This window comes from Pelophylax lessonae, assembly GCF_965119305.1.
Source record: "Pelophylax lessonae genome assembly, chromosome: 6".
Lineage (NCBI taxonomy): Eukaryota > Metazoa > Chordata > Amphibia > Anura > Ranidae > Pelophylax > Pelophylax lessonae.
Window position 1 is genome coordinate 239,426,704 of NC_138773.1, and position 26,723 is coordinate 239,453,426.

A 26,723-nucleotide genomic window follows, 5' to 3' on the forward strand; every position below is an offset into this window, starting at 1 on the left:
CTCAAACCAAATATATACAAAACAGGATAAATGAATAATAATTGTAACAGAGCCGGGGTCATACACGGGAGATCAAGCAGAGGGAGCTGGGAGCAAGACAGAACAGAGAGAGGGTTACAGGAGACGGAGTAAGCAAACAGGAAGGAAGGAATCAGGCTGCAGGGTCAGAATCAGAGTCCAGGATCAGGATACAGGGACACAGGAATGCAGGTCAGACGCACATGGAGACAATACCAAGGCAGTGAGAAGAAGCATACACAGGGTTTAAATATACTTCCTGCAACCAGCATCAGGTGATGACTGATTGCATGAGATGTTCGCTTCTGACTACTGAGAGACACCCGCTGGTGGACACTGGAACTGCAGCCTATGGATCTGGGAGCTACAGTGCCACCAGCAGGTGAGCTCTTTCCTGACAGGATATTAGGAAAGATAATAAACTATAAGTAATGCACAGCAATAAACAGTAGAGCCATAAACCGGCAAGGGGAGGGACCAGGGGAAGAACCAGGGAAGGCCATGGGCAAGCTCCCAAAATTACAAGTCAAAAAAGTTTTTAGTAATTAGGGAGAGAAGAGCATATTTTTAAGGGAGTCAGAGGAGGAGAAATGTGACAAAACAAGCCATAAGGCCATACATTTAGGCCAACATCTCCTTTGTGCGCATAATGTCATTCATGGTTGAGACCCAGGCGGCTAAAGTCAAAATAATGGAATAAGCTGACGGGCAGCCGAAAGAAAAAAAACGCAGTAGGCTCCTGCTTTGGACAGCAACAGAACCTGGCAGCATGGAAAGAAGAGAAATTTCTGGTGTGGGTCTCAAAGCGGTCTCATAAATTTTTTTATAAACCAGAAATACCTGATTCCAAAAGGGTCGGATCCTCTCGCATTACCACCAGATATGAAGATAGGTCCCAGTCGCTCTGCTACACCACCAGCAGGAGTCCGATATGGAGGGGAAAATGTTATGTAATGTCTGTGGATCCCTTTACCATTGTGATACAATTTTAAAGTTCTTTTCTTGCGAGTAACATGAGATGGAGGACTTATGCGTAAAAAAAAAGAGGTTTGCCATTTAGCATTGGTAAATGTCTTACCCAAGTCCCTAGACCAGTGCATGTTGTATGTAGGCAGATCAGTTTGGGTGAGCGTCTGGAGCAAACAATAAAGGGAAGATAAAAGATGGCCAGGGATTTCTTGCAGAACACAGATCCGTTCCAACTCCGTAGGTGGCCTATGTACATTTGGGGAGAGGGATAAGGTTCTGAAAAAAGATGTAAGAAAGTTTACCAGTTGGTCGTATCATTGAATGCGACTGCAGGAGGCCGATGAGGGTGCACAAAATTAAGTGCGACCTTGCCAAGAGGCTTGGGTAAACGTTCCAACCGTAGAGGCCCCCTCTCCAATAGGGAAGGCCGGGTTATCAAATGATGGTGTGAGTGGAGATGGATCCAAGTGGAGAGTAGAACAGAGACCCCTCATATACCATAGTTTTAGTGCGGAGTGTGTCAGCGGGGAAATGGAGTGCAGGTGAGATATTTCCTGGCAATAGCCCCAAAGAAGGGCCCAAAGATCTACTGGGGAGAGGTCCTGTTCAACCATAATAGAGGCCTTCGAAAAGGGTTAAGGAAACCATTCCACAATGTGAGTCATCACATTGGCTTTATGATAGAGTTCGAAGTCCGGGGCGCCCACTCCCCCATGATATTTTGAGATGGTAAGCAATTTGTATTTAACTCTAGAAAGGCCCCGATTCCAAATAAAATGGATAGAAAGAGACCGTAAAGAAGAAAAAAACGATTTAGGGACTTGGATAGGGATGGTTTGGAAAAGGTAGAGCAATTTAGGGAGAATGTCAATTTTTAAAGTACTAATATGGCCCTTCCAAGGCAATGAGGAATTACCCCATGATTCCAGATCTTTTCTAATATGGGATAACATAGGAGCATAATTAAGAGAAAACAATTTAGATAAATCAACTGGAATCATAATCCCTAAATAGGAGATGCCCTTGGATTGCCATTGGAAAGATTAATTAGAGCGAAGTTGGCACATCCTAATATCCGATAAAGATACATTGAGAGCCTCAGTTTTTTAGAGATGTTGAGTTTGAAATGACTAAACAACCCAAACCTAGAGAATTCATGGAAAAGAGAGGGGAGGGAGGTATGTGGGTGTTGTATGTAGACTAACAAATTGTGAAGATGGGGTGAGGATACTTCTCATTTAAGTTTTATAATAAATAATGACCATTGTAAGCAACTCTGGCAGTGTTTTATAGTTACTTCCACCCCCTCCATCTGTCATATTTGCAGGACAGATTGGCCTGTTACAGGAAGTTGAAAAATAACAGTTCTACAGGCAGAATCAACAGGTAATACAACTATGTAACAGGGGACCTTAATTTGCCCATAGTTGCACTTTAAATAGGTATTAAACCTGTACATAATTCATTATGCTTCTTTCCACCAAGTTCCTTGTAACTAACATATGAAAAAAAAAAATTTGAGATTTTGCCTTTAACAACTTACTTTTTCTATTGTGAACATTGAAATGTTGTGCGCATCTTTTCAGACTTTTGGTTGGGGACGCACACTGTATAGTTGAGTGACCCTCTGCCTCCCCTTCCACGATGCCTCTTGTCCTATCAAAAAGAGTATGGGTGCTCCATGACCTTGGCCTTACTGATGCCCCCCCTCAGTCACTGTCATACAACTCATTAGGGTAGTTGCTTTCAATTATAGCTTTTTTACTACCTGTGCATGTGGCAGCATGGAGCATGTTAGGATGTGGTCCTGGCCAGGAAGCTGTACAACAGCATGGCCACAATAGACCTACAGTGAGACCCTGTAATGTACCTATAGATGGAAGTGAGCTTTCTGGCATTTCCAATTGCATTTTTTATGCAGAAAAAAATAGTTTTTCGACAAAAAAGTAATCCCGGACAAATATAATGGGCAGCATTCTGCAACATTTCACTTTTTGGATCTAAGATTTACAAACATCTTAAATGAATTGCCTTCCTGGACAAAGCACAGGTTAATTTTTTAGACACTGAATTAGCAAGATAGTCACATAACTACTTTTCTGAAGGTGGGAAGCAATGGCAGTCTACATATTTCTCTAAATACAGGTCTCCTTTATGTTAATAAATATGATATCTTATTCACTTAGATAGTGGCTGTTATGAATTTTTTTTAGCCTGTTTAATTTTTTTTAATTGTTTTATTTACATGCAAAATTGGTCAGCTTGGTTTGCATTTTCAGTAGATGTCATTAATCGCAGCTTTTATATTTTTTCTTGTACATATTTCCTATGTTTGGAACATTTTTCAACTGAAAAGCATTCTTTGACTGTGAATTGGCAGTTACCTCTTTACAACTATAATTACACATTTCCTTATCATGCACAATGGGGAACTGGCACTGAAACAACACTGGTCTACTTTTCCCCCTTTTAGGCTCTACACATGTACTGCAAAAACTAAAGAAAATCAGATTTAATGTACCATAAAAATGCTGAATTTAAGAAAACTGTGAATGTGGTAAATACCTTTTCACAGTACTCTGGATATTTAATCCAGCTGGACTTAGGCAGCTATAAATACACAATTTAATACACAAAGGCATTCATTTAAAACATGTTAATTGTATTTTCAAAAATTTAGTAGAACTGGCAGTGGGAAGATCACTGCTGATTTTTTATTTTCCATCCACAAGCTAAAGCCAGGGAGGTGACCTAGCTGTATTGCCTAAAGCCTCGTACACACGCACCGATTTTTGGCCGTAAATTTTCAGCCAATGTCCGATCGGCCGATTGTCGGCTTGTTAGTATGATGCTTCCGACAACCGACTGCGACTTTTCTGCCAAACAAAATCTGGTGTGCATGCTATAAAATTTTTGTTGGCCAACAGCAGAACGGCCGATTGTTCCTCAGTCAGTACAGATTTCGGCCGACAAAAATGTGATGATCAAGACTGGGCATGCTCAGAGAAGAAAAAACACACGAAAAGTAGACCAGAACATGACATCACTTCTGCAGTTGGTTGTTGTTGGCCGACAAAATTCGTGTGCAGTCTAGAGCACATTTCAACCAACACAACAACACTGGACAAAAGACGGCCGATCAGTTGGCCAGCAATCGGTGCGTGTGTTCGAGGCTTAATTCTAGTAGATAGAAGTCAGGTTATAGGTCACTGCTGTCTGGGATGTCTCCATTAACCTCAGGACTGCCTGGATAAATTTACACATTTTTACCAGTTAAAATAACTCCTATATATGCATTTATTTATGTGTATTTAGCTGTTTTCCTGGAGATCCACTTTATGTCATTTTGTTTTTCAAAACTAAATTCACATCATCGTTATTATAACCCTGTGTAGGTTACATGAATAACATATTCCTAACAACTCCAACTTTTTTGTTAAGGTTCTAAACACAAAACAATGCTCGAGGCACGGAATGGTGCGGGTCCGATAAAATCCTACCCAAGGTCTGGATCCAGGCTAAAACTTCAGAATGGCAGCAAAGGTTCAGGATTACAGAACAAAACATTTCATTGTGAAGTCTGTGATGTTCATGTAAATTCAGAAATCCAGCTTAAACAGGTACAGTCTCCTTAATGTTTTTTTTTTTTTTTTCTTTTTTTAAACAAATTCAATATTAAAAGGATACTACAGTATTCTGGGAATTTACACCCCCGTTCATAAGATCATGGTTTCATAATCAATAATTTACTTTCCATTTTCTGCACAAAGACTACTGCCAGATTATATTATTTGTGATGCCTGTCTTTGTTAACCTGTATTTTATTTTACTTGAGTCAATCTTTGTTCATTTTATTTTACTAACAAGACTTGTCTTGTATTATTTCAGCACATCTCCAGCAGAAGACACAAGGACAGAGTAGCAGGAAAACCCATGAAGCCTAAATATAGTCCATATAACAAACTTCAACGCAGTCCGAGTATCTTAGCTGTAAGTAATACAAATAATTTACAAGGAAACAGTAGCACATTTCCAGTGAGCCTTATTCCGAGCCATTAAAGTTTTTCTATAGTAGAGTAGATGTCCCTTTTTTTAATTGCTACCTGTGTACCTGCCACTGCCTGTGTACCACATTTCTCTTTGTGACCATACAATTTTCACATGTTTTCATCCTTGGTTGCATATTTGTACTGCTGTTCTCCTGCAGCCACTTTCTGTCTACATAAATGCACTTCAGGAGGTTTCCGAATTGTGACAACAGTGGACCATGTCTTTTTAATGTGGCCACTTTCGGCCACTTCTAATCTTTACCAGATGAACATGTAGTAGTATGACAGTGCAGGAACACAACTGGGAGATAAATGTGCATATCCTACTCTATCCTATTTATTTATAGAACTTGTATGAAGCCATCAATTTACGCAGGGCCTTACATAAATAGTGCACATCCACATCAGTCCCTGCGCTCAAGGTGCTTACAATCTAAAGTCCCTAATTCACATTTATATACTACGGCCAATTAACATACCAGCATGTCTTTTGAGTGTGGAAGGAAACCAGAGTACCAGGAGGAAACCCATGCAGACACGAGTAAAACATGCAAACTCCAGGCAGGTAGGACCCTGATGCTGCTAGGCAGAAGTGCTAACCACTTAGCCACTGTGCTGCCCACATGTTCACATTTGAAAATCATGGTGATATTACTGACCTTATCTGATGGGTGACTATAGTAAAGAATGTCTGATGAATTTCTGCCTCCAATTTCTTTCCCTTAGACTGCTGACTTAACAATGCAAGGACAATCCCCGTGCTCCCTCCTTCTTGTAAGCATGTTCTCTAGGTTGGGCCTAATTGGCTTCTAGCAATTACCTTCTGGAGTCTGATATCAATTTTGACTAATATATATAGATAAACATATATATATATATATATATATATATATATATATATATATATATAAAGCAGAATTCCCACCAATTGTGCTGGATGTGGGTCTGTCTGGGTTACTGCTAACAACAACAAGCACAGAGAAAACACACATTACCAGTCCCTGCGCAGATCCTGGAGATTGATTCTCAAGCTAGGGAATCTTGTAATATGGCCTGTGGTGAAACACATGAATGAAGCGTGGCAGCTCTCCTAACCCTCCATGGGATATGAGGCAAAGCAGCTGTACAAAAAATAAAGGAACAGAGCGCACACCGCCCTAGTGTAACACCATCTATTTGAAGTTAATAGAAGCCATAAAAACAGGTACTCACAAACAGATAGGAAGTCATGCATGGAAATAAATATCCCCCGATGATGTTTACAGGGCTCTCTCCTCCTAGCCTCGGCGGCTCAGCTGTTCATCCTGCACTAGTCAGTGAGTATCGTACGGCTAAGCCAACCGCCTCGGATTACTCAAGGAGACTCGATGTGGTGAGCCTGCGCACGGTCCAGCCGCCGCCGCACACCCTCCAAGAGCCGGATGCTATAGCCGCTCAGAGAAACTGACAATGCGGTTAAGCAGAGGGAGACTCCACGATCGGGACCCAGAGCTCAGCTCAACCTTCTGTCCTCTAGGCTGACTGCCCAGGACACTTTCCTCACGCTGTCAGGAGGAGTGACAGCCTTCACCCCCCTCCTGGGACTCCCGCCAAAGACCCTCTGTCATGTGCTCCCCTCAGACTTATACCCCATCCCAGGATGCATTGTGGCAGAATCTGCCGCCTGGGATAGTTACAAGCCCTGGTGTGCTATTGGTCAGGTTTCCTCCACTGTCCAATAAGAGCCCTCATTGGACATAGTGGGGAGACTCCCCAAGCTCAACAGGCACACCTGGGAAACACATGACAGCCTAGCTGAATAATCAGACCCCCCTGATAAGCAGACATGGCCTCCCCTATGGTTTTCCTAGCACCTACCTGGGAGGGTGCTATATATATATATACAGTGCCTTGCGAAAGTATTCGGCCCCCTTGAACTTTGCGACCTTTTGCCACATTTCAGGCTTCAAACATAAAGATATAAAACTGTAATTTTTTGTGAAGAATCAACAAGTGGGACACAATCATGAAGTGGAACGAAATTTATTGGATATTTCAAACTTTTTTAACAAATAAAAAACTGAAAAATTGGGCGTGCAAAATTATTCAGCCCCCTTAAGTTAATACTTTGTAGCGCCAGCGCTTTTACGCCAAACATAACGTTTTGCATTGTTGCCAAAAAGTTCAATTTTGGTTTCATCTGACCAGAGCACCTTCTTCCACATGTTTGGTGTGTCTCCCAGGTGTCTTGTGGCAAACTTTAAAGGACACTTTTTATGGATATCTTTAAGAAATGGCTTTCTTCTTGCCACTGTTCCATAAAGGCCAGATTTGTGCAGTATACAACTGATTGTTGTCCTATGGACAGAGTCTCCCACCTCAGCTGTAGATCTCTGCAGTTCATCCAGAGTGATCATGGGCCTCTTGGCTGCATCTCTGATCAGTCTTCTCCTTGTATGAGCTGAAAGTTTAGAGGGACGGCCAGGTCTTCGTAGATTTGCAGTGGTCTGATACTCCTTCCATTTCAATATTATCGCTTGCACAGTGCTCCTTGGGATGTTTAAAGCTTGGGAAATCTTTTTGTATCCAAATCCGGCTTTAAACTTCTCCACAGCAGTATCTCGGACCTGCCTGGTGTGTTCCTTGTTCTTCATGATGCTCTCTGCGCTTTAAACGGACCTCTGAGACTATCACAGTGCAGGTGCATTTAGACGGAGACTTGATTACACACAGGTGGATTCTATTTATCATCATTAGTCATTTAGGTCAACATTGGATCATTCAGAGATCCTCACTGAACTTCTGGAGAGAGTTTGCTGCACTGAAAGTAAAGGGGCTGAATAATTTTGCACGCCCAATTTTTCAGTTTTTTATTTGTTAACAAAGTTTGAAATATCCAATAAATTTTGTTCCACTTCATGATTGTGTCCCACTTGTTGTTGATTCTTCACAAAAAAAATTACAGTTTTATATCTTTATGTTTGAAGCCTGAAATGTAGCAAAATGTCGCAAAGTTCAAGGGGGCCGAATACTTTCGCAAGGCACTGTATATATATATATATATATATATATATATATATATATATATATATATATATATTTATATATATATATATATACAGGTTTTTTTTAAATTAATATGTAACTGTGCTCATTTGTGTTTTTTAAACATCTAAAATGAAGTTTAGCTTTAACTGGATTAACTGAAAACCTAAAGGCAATGCCGAAAAAAAGGTATTAGAAAGCCTAGTATGCTTTGTGACATTAGGGAGCCCTGTAATTGTTTTTTTAAATAAAATTAAGACTTTATACAAATAGTTACAAGATATTATCGAACATAAATTGTTACAAGGCATTATCAAACTACAATTTACACTGTTGTATAATGTGAAAAAACAAAGTTGCCAAAAACCATTAGAGTTCGCCTTTATCTTAAAACATTTTTATTTGATTTAGTTAATTTAAAACCACAATAGTAGATTTATGCAAGTGGTTATGCAAGGAAATGTGTACTATGAAAATTTGTAGGCTCCCGTTACTGGCCTCCTCCTCTTTTTTATTCTTTTTTAGAATATGTAAATATTTTGATGGAAATGTTTTAGCAAGATAGGATAGTGAGTCCTGTAGAGAGGAAGGGTCTGAAAGTGTACAAAGAGCAAATGACTCCTGCGCTTGAGGGGTGCGCCTTCTGTCCATTTCTCTTTTCCAGTGTCTGAAAGTGTACACCAGGGGTCTTCAAACTATGGCCCTCCAGTTTTTCGGGAACTACAAATACCATCATGCCTAGTCATGTCTGGGAATGTCAGAGTTTTACAATGCCTCATGGGATGTGTAGTTCCACAACAGCTGGAGGGCTGTAGTTTGAGGATCCCTGGTGTACACCTACTGTCATTCTGTCTAAATAACCCAAAGGGCTCTGCTGATCTTATGTCATGGTAGTATCATGTATCATATGTTTGTTCAAACAATAAAGATTTTATATAAATAGTAAAAAAAGAACACTTTAAATAGTTTAAATGACTAAACTTAAAAACATTAAAATAACACAGACTCAAAACCATTATAGTTTTGCTGTACTGCAACTTCAAACTGAGCAGCACAAATCCGATTTGTATTGCTCAGTATGGTTCTTAGGGACTTGTTGTGAAATTGCCATGGTTAGATCTGCTTTCTTCAATTAAAGATTTTAAATAAATTCAGTTCTAAACTCACATAGTTATAGAGTACATATAGATGCGTGGATTTTTCTGATTGTACAAAGGAAAGGCTGGGCTGACCAACAGAGCCCACAACTCTCTATGAACTGAAGTAATTAAAATAAGAATGGTGAAATTTTTCTGACAAGGTTATATTTTTCTATGGGCAATAAAAGACTATTAATTAAATCTGCGCCCTTCCCAATAGTGTTTCTCTGCAAAATCTTTCGCGCAAGCAAAATTTGGAAAAATATGTTCAGTTACTGATAGAGGAATAGTAGTCTTTTAAAATAGGTATACTCATGATAGAGACCAGCATAATAATATTCTTGCCTATATACTGTAGATTAACATTTTTGCAAACTTTTTTTTTTGTACATGGGGGCACCTGAAGCTGATCATTAAGTATGCAAACTCTGCTTACTGCTTAGTTGTGTTATGCCTCGCTGACCACCTTATATCACTGAAAATGGACTTCCTAAACCTGCTTACAGTTTGGCAGACGTAACATTCCAAAGCTATATGTTCTAGGGTTTTTGTTTTGCTTTTCTCCAATTTTCACCATTTTTGCACACAGTTAGATGTTCTTTGTCCTCTAGTATGGAGCTCTCTTTAACATCAACCTTTGACACCAACACTGCCTCTCTTCTTCAATCCTCCTAGCTAGCAAAACAGCTAACGTTCTGAACACCTTTAATCCCCATTTTCACTCTACTTTTGGTTTGGTTCGTTTTATTAGATGTACTTGTGGAGGGAGGATTTCAGAAGAGCGGCAATTTTAAAAGGATTCCAAAAATAAGTTAAAGCGGGTGCCCAGTCTAAAGTTAAAAAATTAAAAGTCAGCAGCTACAAAAACTGTAGCTGCTGACTTTTAATAACAAAACACTTACCTGCTCCAGGATCCAGGGATGTCCTTACCCAGCCGGATTCTTTGCTGGGCATCGTCCCTGGCATCGGCATGCTAACTGTGGGTAGCTGGCTATTGTAACCAACGGGTTTTTAAAACCTTTGGAAACCGACCCAAACCCATCATTAGACACTTTGCTGTGATCTTTGAGGATATTTGAGAATGAATAACTTCATAATAAAAGCAGCTAAAGAAGTAAAATGTAACCTTTGTTTAAAATCCCCAGCTCCCTTTTCTAACCACTTTGATACATTCAACTGTGCCACCACCAGCCACTGCATACATTACTTCCTCTAATGGCTACTGCTTTCTGCACCATCTGCAGCCCAGTAAAGATACCAGGCTGACCATGCCTGCAAAGCATATGTCCAATAGATTTGATTGGGACATTGTTCTTGCGGTTATTTGTTTTTAAACCAAAACCTTACTTTCAAACCACAAAACTGCTATCAATATTCAGTGACAAACTTTCTTGTGTACAATAAAATAAAACAAATGTAACAGTCCCAAATGACTATAGTTCAATTAGTAGTGCTTTCTTCTTTCAGATATTTTTCCCTTTAGTTTATAAACATAAAAAATATAGTCCAGGCGCAAGTAAGAGTCGCGAGGATGCGAGTTAAATGTATATTTGCGTGCTCCAATATTTAGAGCTCTCCAGGAATCTATGAGCTGTGTGTATTCAAGTTCGCACATGTAGTTTTAGAGAAAGATTTAGAGTTATGGTTTTGTTTACTACGGTCTAAGTTTGGTTGTACAACTGAATTAAAATCTCCACCCAATATCATATGTAGTGAATGGTAATGTTGTAGTGTATCAAAACATTGGGTAAAGAATGTTGATTGAGCATCACTAGGTGCATATAAATTTGCAATAGTCATTTCTCTACCTGTTAGGTAACCTTTGATAATGACAAACCGGCTTTCAGGATCCTTGTTGGACATCCATGGGGAACGAATGATGGAGGAAAATTGCGACACCTTTAGTTTGGGAGGAAGAAAGAGTAAAAAGTTTGATTATATGCTTTATGAAAGAAAGTAGGATGTTTATCCTTCATAAAGTGGGTTTCTTGAAGTAGAATTATCTTTGCATTTAATTTTTTATATTGTAGAAAAGCTTTCTTCCTTTTGTTTGGGGAATTGAATCCGTGCACGTTATGTGAGATTACTTGAATTGTCATTTTGCATATTTAAAGTTTGGAAGCCCAACTTGAAAAGGCAATATTTTATAAGTGGTAAATAATCATCTACATCATGTATCAAAAATGGTGTCCAACAGGCATAACAAAGAGAATCATGGAAAGAAGATCCTTCTAGTTACAAATCTCTATAAAAAATAAATTGTATAGTACCACTAATCTACATGTCAAGTATGTTATGTGTTTTAACAAAAACCTTTAAAAATAAAAATGTAAGCAACAGTAGAATGAAAATTATGGGGATGAAAAAGGCTTTTAATAACGGGTTGTCCTGCTGCCTGTACAACAAATCATCTTCTCCAACCAACATATCCTGGTGTATCAGATGCCTGGTCTACCACCATGCACAGATATTCCATCCGCCAGCTCCCACATCCCTACTGTGTCCTTTAGTGATGTAGGAGTTGACAAATGGAACCACAGAGCTCAGTGGGGGACCAGGAATCTGACACACACTGACGTGTGCAGAGCATTCTTCAGACAGGAAGATTCTTCGAGGACAGACAGATATTAAAAGACTACTTTTTCAAGCAGCTTTGGTAAAGTGCCAACAGAGTGCCTATAATATTTAACATCTGTACAGCCCAATCTATTCAACCAGAACCATTAGGGATTGGCTGGCATGTTTAATATTTATAACAAGAAGTTTGGCATAACCCAATGAAAAAAATCTACAGTGGCTTAAGGGAAACATTAAAAGACCAAGCTTCACTTTGTAAAGTGTGGCATGGATGCAGCCAGGCGGAAAAACAAAGGAGCAGAAAGAGCTTAGGGATAGAGTTGAGCGGACACCTGGATGTCCGTGTTCGGCGGGTTTGGCCGAACTTGAAAAAAAAGTCCGGGTCCGTGTCCCGGACTTTTTCCGAACTTTACCCGGACACCGAACCCCATTGAAGTCAATGGGGACCCGAACTTTCAGGCACTAAAATGGCTCTAAAACACCAATGGAAAGGGCTAGAGTGCTGCAAATGGCAGCAAAATGTAGTTAAGAGCATGGCAAGTGCTCTTAAAAAAATTCCCCTTTAAATTAATTTTTTAATAGCAAATTAGAACAGCAATCTGTAGTTAAATATAGCTGAACGCTGCACACAACAGACTGATAAAAATAGATTTTTTTCTCCCTCCTCCTCCTCCTCCTCAGTGGGCTCAATTGAGGGCAAAAAGACCGTTCACTGCACCACCCCCCACACAGCAAAATCGATGTAGACTGTCCCTGCCTAATCGCCAGCCTGGCCCTAATATGCTCAAAAAGATCGTTCACTGCACCACCCCCCACACAGCAAAATCGATGTAGACTGACCCTGCCTAATCTCCAGCCTGGCCCTAAAATGCTCTAATAACTTTCCCTGCCTGCACTCCGACCTCTCTCTGCATTCTTTTCAGACACAATTTTTCACAGAATCACTGTCTTTCCCTAATCAGCAGCCAGCACGTATGATGTGTGCTCTGTCCCTAAACTACAGCAGAATGACGCGGCGCGCTGGGGCTCTCGAACTTATAAAGACATGGTCACATGCTTCAGATGGCCAATCACAGCTACTAATACATTAGTAGGCATGGCTGTGATGGCGCACACCAGTTAAACGCTTGTTGATTGGCTGTTGAAAGCGCGCCATTACATACAAAACAGGAAATAAAATGACCGAACACGGATTTTAAACCCGAACATACAGTAAAGTTTTCGGGTCCGTGTTCGGGTAACAAAAATCCAATTATTCAGTACGAACACGAATAATACAGTCCGTGTTCTCTCAACACTACTTAGGGATAATGGAGTTGATTTACTAAAGGTAAATAAGTAGTTCAGCTTGCAAGTGAAGTTGCGCTTTGCAAGGAGATTGTAACCAGAGCTTAGTGAAATTTCACTTTGGAAAGAATGTCCAATCATGTGAAAAAAAAAAAATACAGCATTTTGCATGCACATGGCTGGATGATGGAAATAAGCAGAGCTTCAAGTAACAGTAAAGTCTATTTTGTATTGAAAAAAAAAATAAGATTCACTTTCCTGCTCTATGCCAGCATATTGCAAAGAGTGGTGTCTTACCTCCTCTTTTTCGGTACCCCCCTGGTGCTGTCCACACCTCCTCATCTTGGAGTGCCCCCTTAGCAAGCCGTGTGCTGAGAAAGCACCCATGCAGGCACGCTCCTGAGCCAGGTTGTGTGCATCCATAGACACAGTGCGGCTCGACCACACTACCTCCTCCCAGGATTTGACTGACAGCAGCAGTAGCCAATGGCACCCACTGCTCTCAGAGTCTCCTGTGAGTAGGAGAAGAGAGGAGAGTGGGGCAGAGGTGGATCGTGAGAAGACTCAGGTAAGTGTTAAGGAAATAGAGGGGGCTTGACAGGTATTGGAAGGTTTTTTACAGGTAAAACCTGATTTAGTTAGCTCTGGAGCAAAGTCCTTTGCAAAGTGCAACTTCCCTTGCAAAGTGAACAACCTATTTGCTTTTAATAAATCAACCCCAGTGTCTCTACACACTTTTGTATGTGACCCTGTGAGGGCCCTTTATAATTTGTTATTGGGTCCTTTGTATTCCAGTATGACACTACTAAACCTTTCAAAGCTGAAATCTCCTTTTATGTACATTTTGTTTAAATCAGCATAGCAGTATTTCTGGTCTAGCAGTGATTGTAGTTAGAACAGAGGTACTCAGTAAAGATAATAGGCAGCTGCTGTACTTTTGTATGTAATGCAGTTGATATTACACATCTGATTGTATTGTGTAAAATGTTATTTAAGGTGCTCTTACCTAAATTGAAAATACATTAACTAATGCGTTTCATACTGGCATGCAATTTGTTTAAAACATACTCTTGATAGACTTTCCACTGCATTTGGGAGCAAAAAGAAAATGTTCTATATCGTACAGCTACAGCAAAAGAATCTATAATAGCTTTGACTGTGGCTAGCCACTCCTCTGTGCTCTCGGCAGGGGTCAAGTGCTCCAATCAGCAACCCGCCGTACCAAACTCTGTTCTAAAAGAAAATGAAAAAAAGATGCAATCAGGCTTGTAATATAGGAGGGCATGCTGAAAGAGCTTCTGCAATTTAGAAATAAAGTAAAGGTCTTTACAAGCACGGAAACACTGTACTTCTCAAGTGCGAGCACCTCTGTCATTTGCAATGTACATTCGGTTTTAGCCTGGCGGTTCACTGCTTGAAGAGGGAGAATATTACACTTACATACAATTCATTCTGGTCATGAACTCTTTAGTTAATGCTTCTCACTTGTTGATGGCCTCATTCATTTCGCAGGGAAAAATGTTTTTCTCATCTACATTGGTCATGGAGAAATAAATGTCTATCTAGAAAGTAAATATGACTTACACCACCAAGTCCTCTGTCAAAAGTGATCATGCCCGCTTTAAAGTGCAATCAAAGCCAAAACTTTTTTAGTGTTGAATCCTGTCATTTTTTTTGTCTGTGTCCTGTTAGAAAGATTTTCATTTACTTCCCACCCTTACCCAAAGCAGGGGCGGATCTGGGGTGGGGGGGGGGCAAAGGGTCAATTGCCCCCCAAAAATGTTACCTACTCCCAGTACCAAGTTCAGGCTCCCAGTGTCTCTCCCAGATTTAGCAGCAGGCCAGCAGTGGCGGCAGTGTGGAGAAAGCATCTGTTGTTGTAGTACCGCCGCACCTCTAGCCTATACTTCCCTGCAGTGCACTGGTTGCTATTACCGCCTGGCGTCTAGCAACCAGTGACGTCACGACGGCCCGAGGAGGAGTAGAGCGAAGCCCCAGCATTCAGAGCGGAGCCTTCTTCCCCCCCCCCCCCCCGTGCGTCTAGTGAGTGTTGGCTCCACCTACCTCCTCCCTCCAGCTTCTTCAGGCTCCAGCACAGTAAAAGATGAATGCAGCTGTGTGATGCTGGCTGCCTCCTTATCTCAGACTCAGTCTCTGTTGCTCCTCCTCCCCCCCACCAAAGCACCATAGTATTACCTATAAAAGTGAGTACAATGATACATGTCTAAAATCACAGAATACAGTCAGGTATGGATGCCATTATTTATGAAAAAAAAGTGCTGCCCTTTTAGTATTGACATTATTGTCTAGTTCAATCATTTACCACTTAAGGACCAGGTCTATTTCTGACACTTGTTGTTTACAAGTTAAAATCAGTATTTTTTGCTAGAAAATTACTTAGAACCCCCAAAACATTATATATATATATATATATATATATATATATATATATATATATATTTTTTTTTTTTTTTTTTTACCAGAGACCCTAGAGAATAAAATGGAGATTGTTGCAATACTTTATGTTACACCGTATTTGCGCAGCGGTCTTACAAATACGATTGTTTTTGGAAAAAATACACTTATGGGAATAAAAAAATAAGAAAGCAGTAAAGTTATCCTGATTTTTTTCTCTAATGTGAAAGATAATGTTACATTGAGTAAATTGATACCTAACAAGTCATGCTTCAAAATTACGCACGCTCGTGGAATGGCAACAAATGTTGGTGCTTAAAAATCTCCATAGGTGTCACTTTCTACAGGTTACCAGTTTAGTGTTACAGAGGAGGTCTAGTGCTAGAATTATTGCTCTCGCTCTAACAATCACACATGTGTGATTTGAACACCGTATACATATGTGGGCGCGACTTGCGTATGTGTTTGCTTCTGCGCGCAAGTGTCACTGTTTTAAACAAGGTTAGGAGGTTAGGACCGTATAATACCCTAAATACAGTTCTGTAAGCAACACCTTATTTTCTGGCTGTGCCCCTCCCGAGACTAGACTCTGGATCTGCCCCTGACCCAAAGTAAGGGGAAATCCCCTATTAGTTGTCACCGGCACAGATGTCCCCATTGGAAAACCTTCTCTCCCCTCCTGTTCTGGTGACAGCCGGAAAATTGTCATAGACTGTCAACGCGAGAAAGGTTACCAGGTAAAAAGGCTAAAACTCTCCAGTAGGGACAGAGCGAACAATGAAAACTTGACTGCTTTCAAAGAGTCTTTTCAAGGTACCATACAGTATATGTTTCAGTTATTTAGGTACAGTTGTGCTCATAAGTTTACATACCCTGGCAGAATTTATGATTTCTTGGCCATTTTTGTGAGAATATGAATGATAAAACCTTTCTTAGTGGTTGGCTGAAGCTATTTATTATCAGTCAACTGTATTTACTCTTTTTAAATCATAATGACAACAGAAACTACCCAAAAGAGCCTGATCAAAAGTTTACATACCCCAGTTCTTAATACCGTGTATTGCCCCCTTTAACATCAATGACAGCTTGAAGTCTTTTGTGGTATTTGTGGATGAGGCTCTTTATCTTCTCAGATGGTAAAGCTGCCCATTCTTCCTGGCAAAAAGACTCCAGTTCTTGTAAATTCTTGGGCTGTCTTGCATGAACGGCATGTTTGAGATCTCCCCAGAGTGGATCAATGATAGTACATCCCATGCGCAGCTTCCGGGCTGATGAATGCAAATTTAACTCCAGTTTTTTTGATAACATACTGCATTCATCTTACCATCAATTCTCACCAAATTTCCTATGCCTTTGTAGCTCACACATCCCCAAAACATCAGCGATCCCCCTGCGTGTTTCACAGTAGTAATGGTTTACCCTTCATCATATGTCTATTTGACTCCTCTCCAAATGTAGCATTTATGGTTGTGGCCAAAAAGCTCAATTTTGGTCTCATCACAAAGTTTGAGGCTTGTCTCTGTGCTGTTTGTCATATTGTAAGCGGGATACTTTGTGGCATTTGCGTAGTAATGGCTTTCTTCTAGCAACGCGGTCATGCTTTCTTCAAGTGCCTCCTTATTGTGCATCTTGAAACAGCCACCCCACATGTTTTCAGAGAGTCCTGTATTTCACCTGAAGTTATTTGTTGGTTTTTCTTTGCATCCCGAACAATTTTCCTGGCAGTTGTGGCTTAAATTTTAGTTGGTCTACCTGACCGTGGTTTGGTTTCAAAAGAACCCCTCATTTTCCACTTCTCGATTAGAGTTTGAACACTGCTGATTGGCATTCTCAATTCCTTGGATATATTTTTATATCCCTTTCCTGTTTTATACAGTTCAACTACCTTTTCCCGCAGATCCTTTGACAATTCCTTTGCTTTCCCCATGACTCAAAATCCAGAAACGTCAGTGCAGCACTGGATGAAAGATGCAAGGGTCTGTCTGGAGTTCAGAAACTCATTGACCTTTTATACACACACACTAATTACAAGCAAACAGCTCACAGGTGAGGATGGTTACCTTTAATAGCCGTTCAAACCCCTTTGTGTCAACTTGTATGCATGTTATCAGGCCAAAATCAATGTCAACTTTTGAACAGGGTCATTTGGGTAGTTTCTGTAGTCATTATGATTGAAAAAGAGTAAACACAGTTGATTGATAATAAATGGCTTCAGCCAACCCCTAACCATGAGTGAGGGAAAAGTTTTTGTGTTATCATTCATACAGTATTCTCGGAAAAATGGCAGAGAAATCATAAATTCTGCCAGGGTATGTAAACTTATGAGCACAAATTTATATACAGTATTGTGCAAAAGTTTTAGGCAGGTGGGAAGACATGCTGTTAAATAAGAATGCTTTCAAAAATATATATTTTCATTGTTCATTTGAAACAATGCAAAGTGAGCAAACAGAAGAAAAATCTAAATCAAGCCAATATTTGGTGTGACTACCCTTTGGCTTCAAACCAGCATCAATTCTTAAACTTGCACACCTTGCACACTTACACTCAGGGATTTTGTAGGATTAGAGTTAGAAGTACGATTAACCATTATACCAAGCGGGTACTAATGCTTATCAATTTCAAATGAAGGAACAGCAAAATGTGGTTGTGGAAGACCGGTTTATGTCACAGGTCATACACCATGGCGAGACTGAGCACAGCAAAAAAGATCGTTATATTGCATCAACAAGGTCTCAAAGCAGACTGGTGATTAAAGATGCGCTGTTCAATCTCTTTTGAGTGAGCAACATTGAGGACCATAGATGCAGTGGTCTGCCAAGGAAACGTAATACAGAGAAAAGACATACCTCCGACATGGAAACAAGGCTATGCACGAAAACATAGGAACTTGAGTGCAGAAAAATGGCAGCATGTGCTCTGGACTGATGAGTCAACATTTGAAATATTTGGCTGTAGTGGGAGGAATTTTGTTTGCCAAAGGGCTAGAATGTGGTACAATAATGTTTGTACACAGGCAACAGTGAAGCATGGTGAAGGTTCCTTGCAAGCTTAGGGCTGCATTTCTGCAAATTGAGTTGGAGATTTGGTCAGGATCAATGGCGTCTCAGTGCTAAGAAATACAAGAAGATACATATCCATTATACCATACCCTCCGGAAGGGGTGTGATTGGCCCTAAATGTATTCTGCAGCAGGACAATGACTCCAAACATATAGCCAATGTCATTAGGAACTAGGAGCCCTGGAATTGATGGTTTGGCTCACACAGAGCCCTGATCTCAACATCATTGAGTCTGTCTGGGATTACATGAAGAAACAGAAGGAATAGAGGCAGCCTACATCCACAGAAGTTCTGTGGTTGGTTCTCCAAGATGCAGAGTTCCTATAAATACTGTGTGCATGTGTACCTAGAAGAATTGATGCCATTTTCAAGGCAAAGGGTGGTCACACCAAATATTGAACTGCTTGCTATAAAGAGGAGATGCACATAAATTTTACTACTTCCAAAAAGGTAGTTCTTGGTGCCTGGGCAATTAATCTCTGGGTCCAAATATTTTTGTATAGAGGGGGGAGGGACACACGGGGAATCCAGGTGTTCAGCTTTTAGGAAATTAGCAAACTACCAGCAAAATGTTCACTAATGTATTATATGCTGAATCAGCTTATGATATCTTCTATTACACACTGGCCTTATTTTGTATTTATTGTTGCCAGTACAGATGTGCTTAAAGGGCAAATTAAAGGCAGCATGTTTCCTTAATAATTGGACTGTAACCAGTGTTCCTTATAATCCACTGCTGCATAGGTTGGGTGATAGGACCATGGGGGAAAGGAGGCAGTGTAAAACAGATTGGCTGTACAATATGCCTAGGTTAACTTTTATACAATTAGAGCATTTTAATGCATATTAGAAAACCTGTAAAAAATGGTCCTAATCATCAAGGCCAGTACTTTACTGGGAATATTAGGCATTCTTTACTTACAAAGGCATACTGAATGGTCTGTGGCTCTAAAAGTACACAGAATCTAATGTACCCTGAAACACTCTTAGCTGAGCTAGGTGACCAGGGCACATGACCAGGTGGGCTGGAAGGATAAGAGAGGATAATTTTAATGGGTAGATTATAGGAATGAGGTCAGGGGGTGGGAAACAGTTGGTAAAGCCAAAGGACCATTCTGGTATTTGCTGGGGTTTCGAGTCCAGGGCTGGTTGCAGCATTTCCCTCTGTTTTATAACCATTTTTGACTATTTCAAGGTAAAATAACATTTCTATCCTTTAATGGGGTCAGAGGCCACGTTTGAAGTTGCTAACATTTTGTTAGCAGATCCTCCCCTTTGTATGCAGTCATACTTTGGGAAAATAATGTCTTTTAAATCTAAGAAGCAAAGCAAAATCAGATAAACACTAGCCACGTCTTCTCTATCTTTGGCTTTCAGGTTCATGCGGTACTCTTTGAAAGCAACTATACAGGATTGGCATACTTGATTATATATCTTGACCTTAGGAGTGCTCAGCTGTGTCTGTTTGTTAGAACATTTAGTCTAGTGTGAACTCTGAATCCTGGCTTTATCACATCATCATATATTAACATGCTGGGTAATGGCAGGCTACGGCAGAGGGCAACAGACAGAGGAACGGCATAAACCCTTTGCAATTATATGAGAAAAGGGCCCATCTTCCTACTTCAGCTCCTTTTCAGACAGGTCAGGAAGAAACCATAATTAAATTTAAGGTCCCATTCATTTCCACTGTTTGCTAGGTGAGGTTATTTTAATCAACGCTATATCATGAAAGTGGCAGATCCTTGAGGTGTGTGAAACTAACAAGCAGTGACTCGCAGCATTTGGAGGACTGAGATCTTAGAAGATGATGAGAGAGCAGTGAGCAATCACTACTGAGTCACCCTGTGTCATGCCTTGTAATTCCTAGCAGTGTGATAGGCAGCTGTCAGGCAGAGCACACAACTTCCAGAATGGCCTAGGTTATTATACTCCAGCATACTACATGTACAATGAATAATAAATAACCCTTTAGAGGTAAACTGAAAAAGGAAATTGAATTGGGCCCATCACATATCATTTAGGCTGAATCACCAAAGCAACACAGATGGAAGTATTACTCAATCCTCCTATGACCAGTTTGAGGGGAGTCAGGGCTGCCTGGATGGAAATACTGTATATACTCGAGTATAAGTCGACCCAAGTATAAGCCGAGGCCCCTACTTTTACCACAAAAAGATGGGAAAAATTATTGACTCGAGTACAAGCCTAGGGTGAAAATGCAGGGCGGCAGGCATGGTACAGGAGAATGCAGGGTGACTGGCATGGTACAGGAGAATGCAGGGTGGCTGGCATGGTATGGAAGAATACAGGGTGACTGGCATGGTACAGGAGAATGCAGGGTGACTGGCATGGTACAGGAGAATGCAGGGTGGCTGGCATGGTACAGGAGAATGCAGGGTGACTGGTATGGTACAGGAGAATGCAGGGTGGCTGGCATGGTACAGGAGAATGCAGGGTGACTGGCATGGTACAGGAGAATGCAGAGTACTGGCATGGTACAGGAGAATGCAGGGTGGCTGGCATGGTACAGGAGAATGCAGGGTGGCTGGCATGGTACAAGAGAATGCAGGGTGACTGGCATGGTACAGGAGAATGCAGGGTGTTTGGCATGGTACAGGAGAATGCAGGGTGACTGGCATTGTAAAAGAGGATCTGGGGTTGTGGGCATACTACAGGAGATGCAGTGCTGTGGGCATGGTACAGGTGGACCATGCCCGCAGCACTGCATCCCTTGTAGTATGCCCGCAGCCCTGCATAATGGCAGGTAGTGCAGCTGTTTCACTTACCTGTTCCAGAGGCGCCTTCATTTTAAAAATGGCGCCGCCTGGCGCCGACACGTCATTGCGCACGTGCCGCCACCGCTCGTATACTTTCGGCTATTCCCGGCCTCTCCCGAGCGGCGGCGGCGCATGCGCGGTGACATGTATGCGCCGGGCGGTGCCATTTTTAAAGCTTAAGCACGTCGGAGCGGCCAGGGACTTTTTTTTTTCTTGACTCGAGTATAAGCCGAGGGGGATGTTTTCAGCGCAAAAAAATGTGCTGAAAGACTCGGCTTATACTCGAGTATATACGGTAGCTGAAGGGAAAAGCTCAGGAACCAGTGACCCTTTAAAATATAGATTCCAGAAATCTTATGTTACTATTGATGTTTTCTTTTTTTGGTATCAACTCCTTCATCAGGGTTTGTGGTTTCTTGATGTAAAGAAACATGTATTAAATGTAGCTGCAAAAGGGGACATCTGACTGAGGTCACTTATGTGACTGATGCTAACCAATGAGGAGACAACTTTTAGAAGTATGGAAAAATGTATTGAAAAGAGAAGCTCGGGATTAATTTTTTCTTACGAGTCATGCTTTCCTAGGTGGATGCAGCATCGGTCCCCTGGCTCTAAGAGGGAGAACCGAGTGGTCAATAAATGCTAATCTCTCAGTTCTGTGGGGGGGGGGGGGGGGGTGGGCTCAGGCTCTCAGTAACCCGCTGAAAGGCTGAACCAGGTGCCGGTCCAAGCTCCTGGGTGGATCTGAATATATGGTTGTGATGTTTACTTAGCCAAGACCGGCTATGTGACGTCAGCCCACTATTGAAAATGAGTCACAGGAGTGCAGGACAAACTGCACCCCTGTGATACACAGGAGAAGCAAAGCCAGCTGAGCTTTGGCTGTACTTCTCCTTTAACCCAGTGTTTCTCAACCTTTTTCAGTTACAGAACCCTTTAAAAATATGCTTTAAATGTATGCAAAATCTTAAGGCACCTTAATGTAAAATGGGGTCAACCCATTACCTCAGAGACTTCCTGTCACATCAGAAACCCTCCCCTTTTACATCAGAGTTGCCCATATAACATCAAGGCCTCCTCCCTCTTTCTCATCAGAGTCCTTGGTCCCCCCTTTTACATCAAAGTGCTCAGCACCCCACGACTGCCATGTTCACATTAGAATCCTCTGTCCCCCATCCCCCCACTTTCATATCCATGAAATCTTCATTACATGACATCATGACAGGGCGGGAGACGAAGCAGGTGTAGACCGAGGCAGATTTCCATCCCCTTTGAATTCTCTGGAAGCCATGAATATCACCAGTCCTGAATTAGTGTCTTGCATTTCCATAGTACTGGTGGCTTGCCTGCCTGCACTATGGAAAGACTTGCCACTGTTCAGCACCCCTGACAAGCCCATACAGCACCCCAGAGTGCCACGGTACCCCAGTTGAGAAATGCTAATTTAACCCTTTACCAAACACAGCCCAGCACCCAGTAGATTGCTGTGGCATCAAAACAAAAAAAAAAACCAGAAACTTGCAGGGCTGGTAAAGTTACCCAGTTAGGAGCAAAGAGTCACTTTGTGTGGTACAACATACCTGTAATGACCGAGCCGATACAATAACCGTGTTTATTGCTATGCCACATCTTCACAGTCACTGCAAGTATTCCTCACTTTTGGGTGTTTGGAATACCTGCTCCCCTCTACACTCTGTGGTTTCTCCCACTGGCTCTTTTTCCACTACAAGACAATTGAGCTGATGGAAGCAGCCACTACGTGCAGTGGGGGGAAATGGGTATTGGATCCATTAGCCGGGTCAAATGCTTGCAGCAGCTGCCAAGAACAGAAGAAGCAGCATATCAACAAATGCTCTAACAGAGAGATAAGTAAAGTGCCTCTTCTATTATGGGTATGTTTTACCATACAAAGTGACCCTGTGCTTACAGGGTCACTTTAATGATAGATTTTAAAGGACAGGAAGGGGAAAACTAGAAGGTTGCACATGAAAGCAATTTATCTACCTAAAAATATCAAACAAATTCTGTATGAAAAGAAGTATTTTGGATGCCATTGTCGACGTCCATCAAAAAGTACTTCTTGACTGGCTGCTTCTGGCTTCTATACCTGCTGAGGGGAGGTCAGTATTGGCAAAACTCATATAATCTCAGCATAGGTTTCAGTTAAAATGCCACCGATTCTTTAACCAAATCACATTTCATGTTACTCAAATATAAGCTGTATATACAATGTTCAGTTCTTTTCAGTTGTAAATTATTAAAAAAGAACAAATATACTTCTAAAAATGAAGCGAGCATTAATTAAGTTAATCATTTTCAGTGTGATATTCAGCAAGTAATAATTGCTTCATTTAAAAGCTGTAATTAAATATTGTAGTTTAACAACATTTAGATTACACGTAGCATTTTATTAGACTATGGGTCACAGGCAGCTAATTTTATACGTAAAACGTGATGAACAAACGTGGAAGCTAATTTATTTTTATTTTCTGTCTTTTTCAAGAAATGAACACTAAACTCTGTATAAAATATTCCGTTTTTTTCTAGACCAGTAACTGACAACAAGAACTAAGTGTTAGCTCCCCAAAGTTTAACAGTATAACTAAACTTTTTTTTTTCAGTTTTGGATAGAGTAGAGACAGAGTAGAACCCCTGTCAGTTTTACTGCTGTCTTTGCCAGTTAGGGAGATTCACCCTTTCTGTTTGTCCTGTTTACTGTGATCACTGCCCACATTTTAGTTTGTCATCAAAATAGGAAAAGAGGAGAAATCTTCCAATAGGGGTACTAGTTCTGGAGATTCTGGTGACACCAAGGTATTCCATCACTTTGGAGGAATTTCTTTTTACGTCCTGTTTTGGCTATGGGGTAAATCTCCCCAATGAGACACAGATAAAAAAAAGGAGGCACCTGATAGGGATTAAAACCCTCCTCTACTCTATCCAAAATGAAAAAAAGGTTTTCCTTTAGTTGTTTAATTCACAATTAATGGTTGTAGCATACATTGGGCATCTGGTCATTCAGAGGCCTGCTAATGTCCCCTGACCATGAACTTAAAGAATATGTAAACCCAACCTTTGATGTTCCTGCTAGTCCCTCTGCTTTCCTATTAAAAACTGGCCACACTAGTCATGAGAGAACAGTGTGGTCAGTTTTCTAGCTGTGCTGAGAACTCAGCCTACTCTCCTCCAATGATCAGACTTGTGCTGACACCCCTCTCCCCCCTCCGCACAATCATTTACTGGGCAGATCAGTGTATTGCTGCTTCGCCTCCCCCAGCTCTCTGATCTCCTTATGCAGAGAGTATGTGATCACTTTTAAATCTAATATATATATATATATATATATATATATATATATATATATATATATATATATATATATAGTGGGGGAAAATAATTAATTGATCCCCTGCAGATTTTGTAAGTTTGCCTACCTACAAAGAAATTAAGGGTCTATAATATATAGAGACAGAATATTTATAGAGACAGAATATTAACCAAAAATCCAGAAAAAAACACATAAAACAAACGCTATAAATTAAGTTGCAGTTCAGTGAGTAAAATAAGTATTTGATCCCCAAGCAAAACATGACTTAGTACTTGGTGGAGAAACCCTTTTTGACGAGCACAGAGATAAAATATTTCTTGTAGTTGGTGACCAGGTTTGCACACATCTCAGGAGGGATTTTGGTCCACTCTTCTGTACAGATCTTTTCTAAATCCTTAAGGTTTCTTGACTCAACCCCAATAGTGAATAAATACCACCAAAAGAAAACTCTATTTTTTTGAAAAAAAATGATAAAAATGTCATTTGGGTATAGTGTTGCATGACCGCGCAATTGTCATTCAAAATGCGACAGCGCTGAAAGCTGAAAATTGGCCTGGGCAGGAGGGGGGTTTAAGTGCCCAGTAGGCAAGTGGTTAAGGTCTGGAGACTGACTAGGCCACTCCATGATTTTAAAGGGCTTCTTCTTGAGCCACTCTGTTTTTGCTTTGGTGGTATGTTTTGGGTCATTGTCATGCTGGAAGACTCATCCATGACCCATCTTCAGTGTTCTGGAAGAAGGTTCCCATTCAAGATTTTACAATACATGGCTCCGTCTATTGGCCCCTCAATGCGGCAAAGTCCGCCTGTACCTATAGCATAGAAACAGCACCAAAGCATATTGTTTCCACCTCCGTGCTTGACTGTAAGGATGGTGTTCTTAGGGTCATATGTTTCTTCGTTTTTCTTCCTCTAAACACGGCAAGTCAAGTAAATGCCAAAGAGCTCAGTTTTAATCTCATCTGACCACAGCACTTTCTTCCAATCTTTCTCTGAATCATTTAGATGTTTATTGGCATGACTGTACATGTGCCTTCTTGAGGAGAGGAATTTGCAGTGTTTGGAGGAAGAAAAATGCTGACTATGACCCTAAGAACACCATCAATACAGTCAAGCACAGAGATTTAAACATTATGCTTTAGGGTTGTTTCTCTGCTAAAGGTACAGACGGACTTTGTCGCATTGAGGAGCCAATGGATGGGGCCATGTATTGTAAAATCTTCGATGAGAACCTTCTTCCCTTAGCCAGAACACTGAAAATGGGTCATGGATTGGTCCTTCAGCATGGCAATGACCCAAAACATACCTACAAGGTAACAAAGGAGTGGCTCAGGAAGAAGCACAAGTGTCCTAGCAAGTATCCAGACCTTAATTCTATAGAACATTTATGGAGGGAGTTGAAACTTTGAGGATTTAGAGAAGATCTGTAAAAAAGAGCTGACCACCCTCCTGAGATGTGTGCAAAACTGGTCACTAACTACAAGAAATGTCTTACCTCTGTGCTTGCCAACAAGGGTTTCTCCACCAAGTACTAAGTCATGTTTTGCTTAGGGATCAAATAATTATTTTACTCACTGAACTGCAACTAAATTTATAACATTTGTATTTTGTGTTTTTTCTGGATTTTTTGGTTGATATTCTGTCTCTATCATTGAAAACATACCTATGAAAAAATGTATAGACCCTTCATTTCTTTGTAAGTAGGCAAACTGACAAAATCTGCAGGGGATCAAGTAATTATTTCCCCTACTGTGTGTGTATGTATATATATATATATATATATATATATATATATATATGTTTTGCTTTCATTTTTATTTTAAACTGAATGGGTTGTTTTATAAGTTGTTTCACTTGTACTTTAAAGGCCAACTCCAGGCGCAAAATTTTTTGTATATTTTAATCTTTAATTAGCACGTGAAAAATCCCTGCACCATCAGAAATGGGTCTATGATCAACACCGTTTCTAGTGTTGTGCCTTCACTTCTTCCCTCTGTTGTGCCGTTCACAAAGCAGAACCACATGGCTGCATGGTGGAAGAGATTACATGGCCCATGGCTGAGCAGACACAAACAGGG

The 26,723-nt window shown here is 40.8% G+C and overlaps 1 protein-coding gene across 4 annotated transcripts in view; it reads left to right on the forward strand.

Moving 5' to 3' along the window:
- ZNF385B (zinc finger protein 385B) overlaps positions 1 to 26,723 on the forward strand; it is a gene marked incomplete at its 5' end in the record, with an annotated part of 556,508 nt that overhangs the window by 529,043 nt on the left and 742 nt on the right. For all 4 annotated transcript variants that reach the window (XM_082261100.1, XM_082261101.1, XM_082261103.1 and 1 more), the window contains 2 exons: positions 4,429 to 4,607; positions 4,876 to 4,977. In XM_082261100.1, coding sequence (XP_082117226.1) covers positions 4,429 to 4,607; positions 4,876 to 4,977 — 281 coding nt within the window. The remainder of the gene's footprint in view (positions 1 to 4,428; positions 4,608 to 4,875; positions 4,978 to 26,723) is intronic.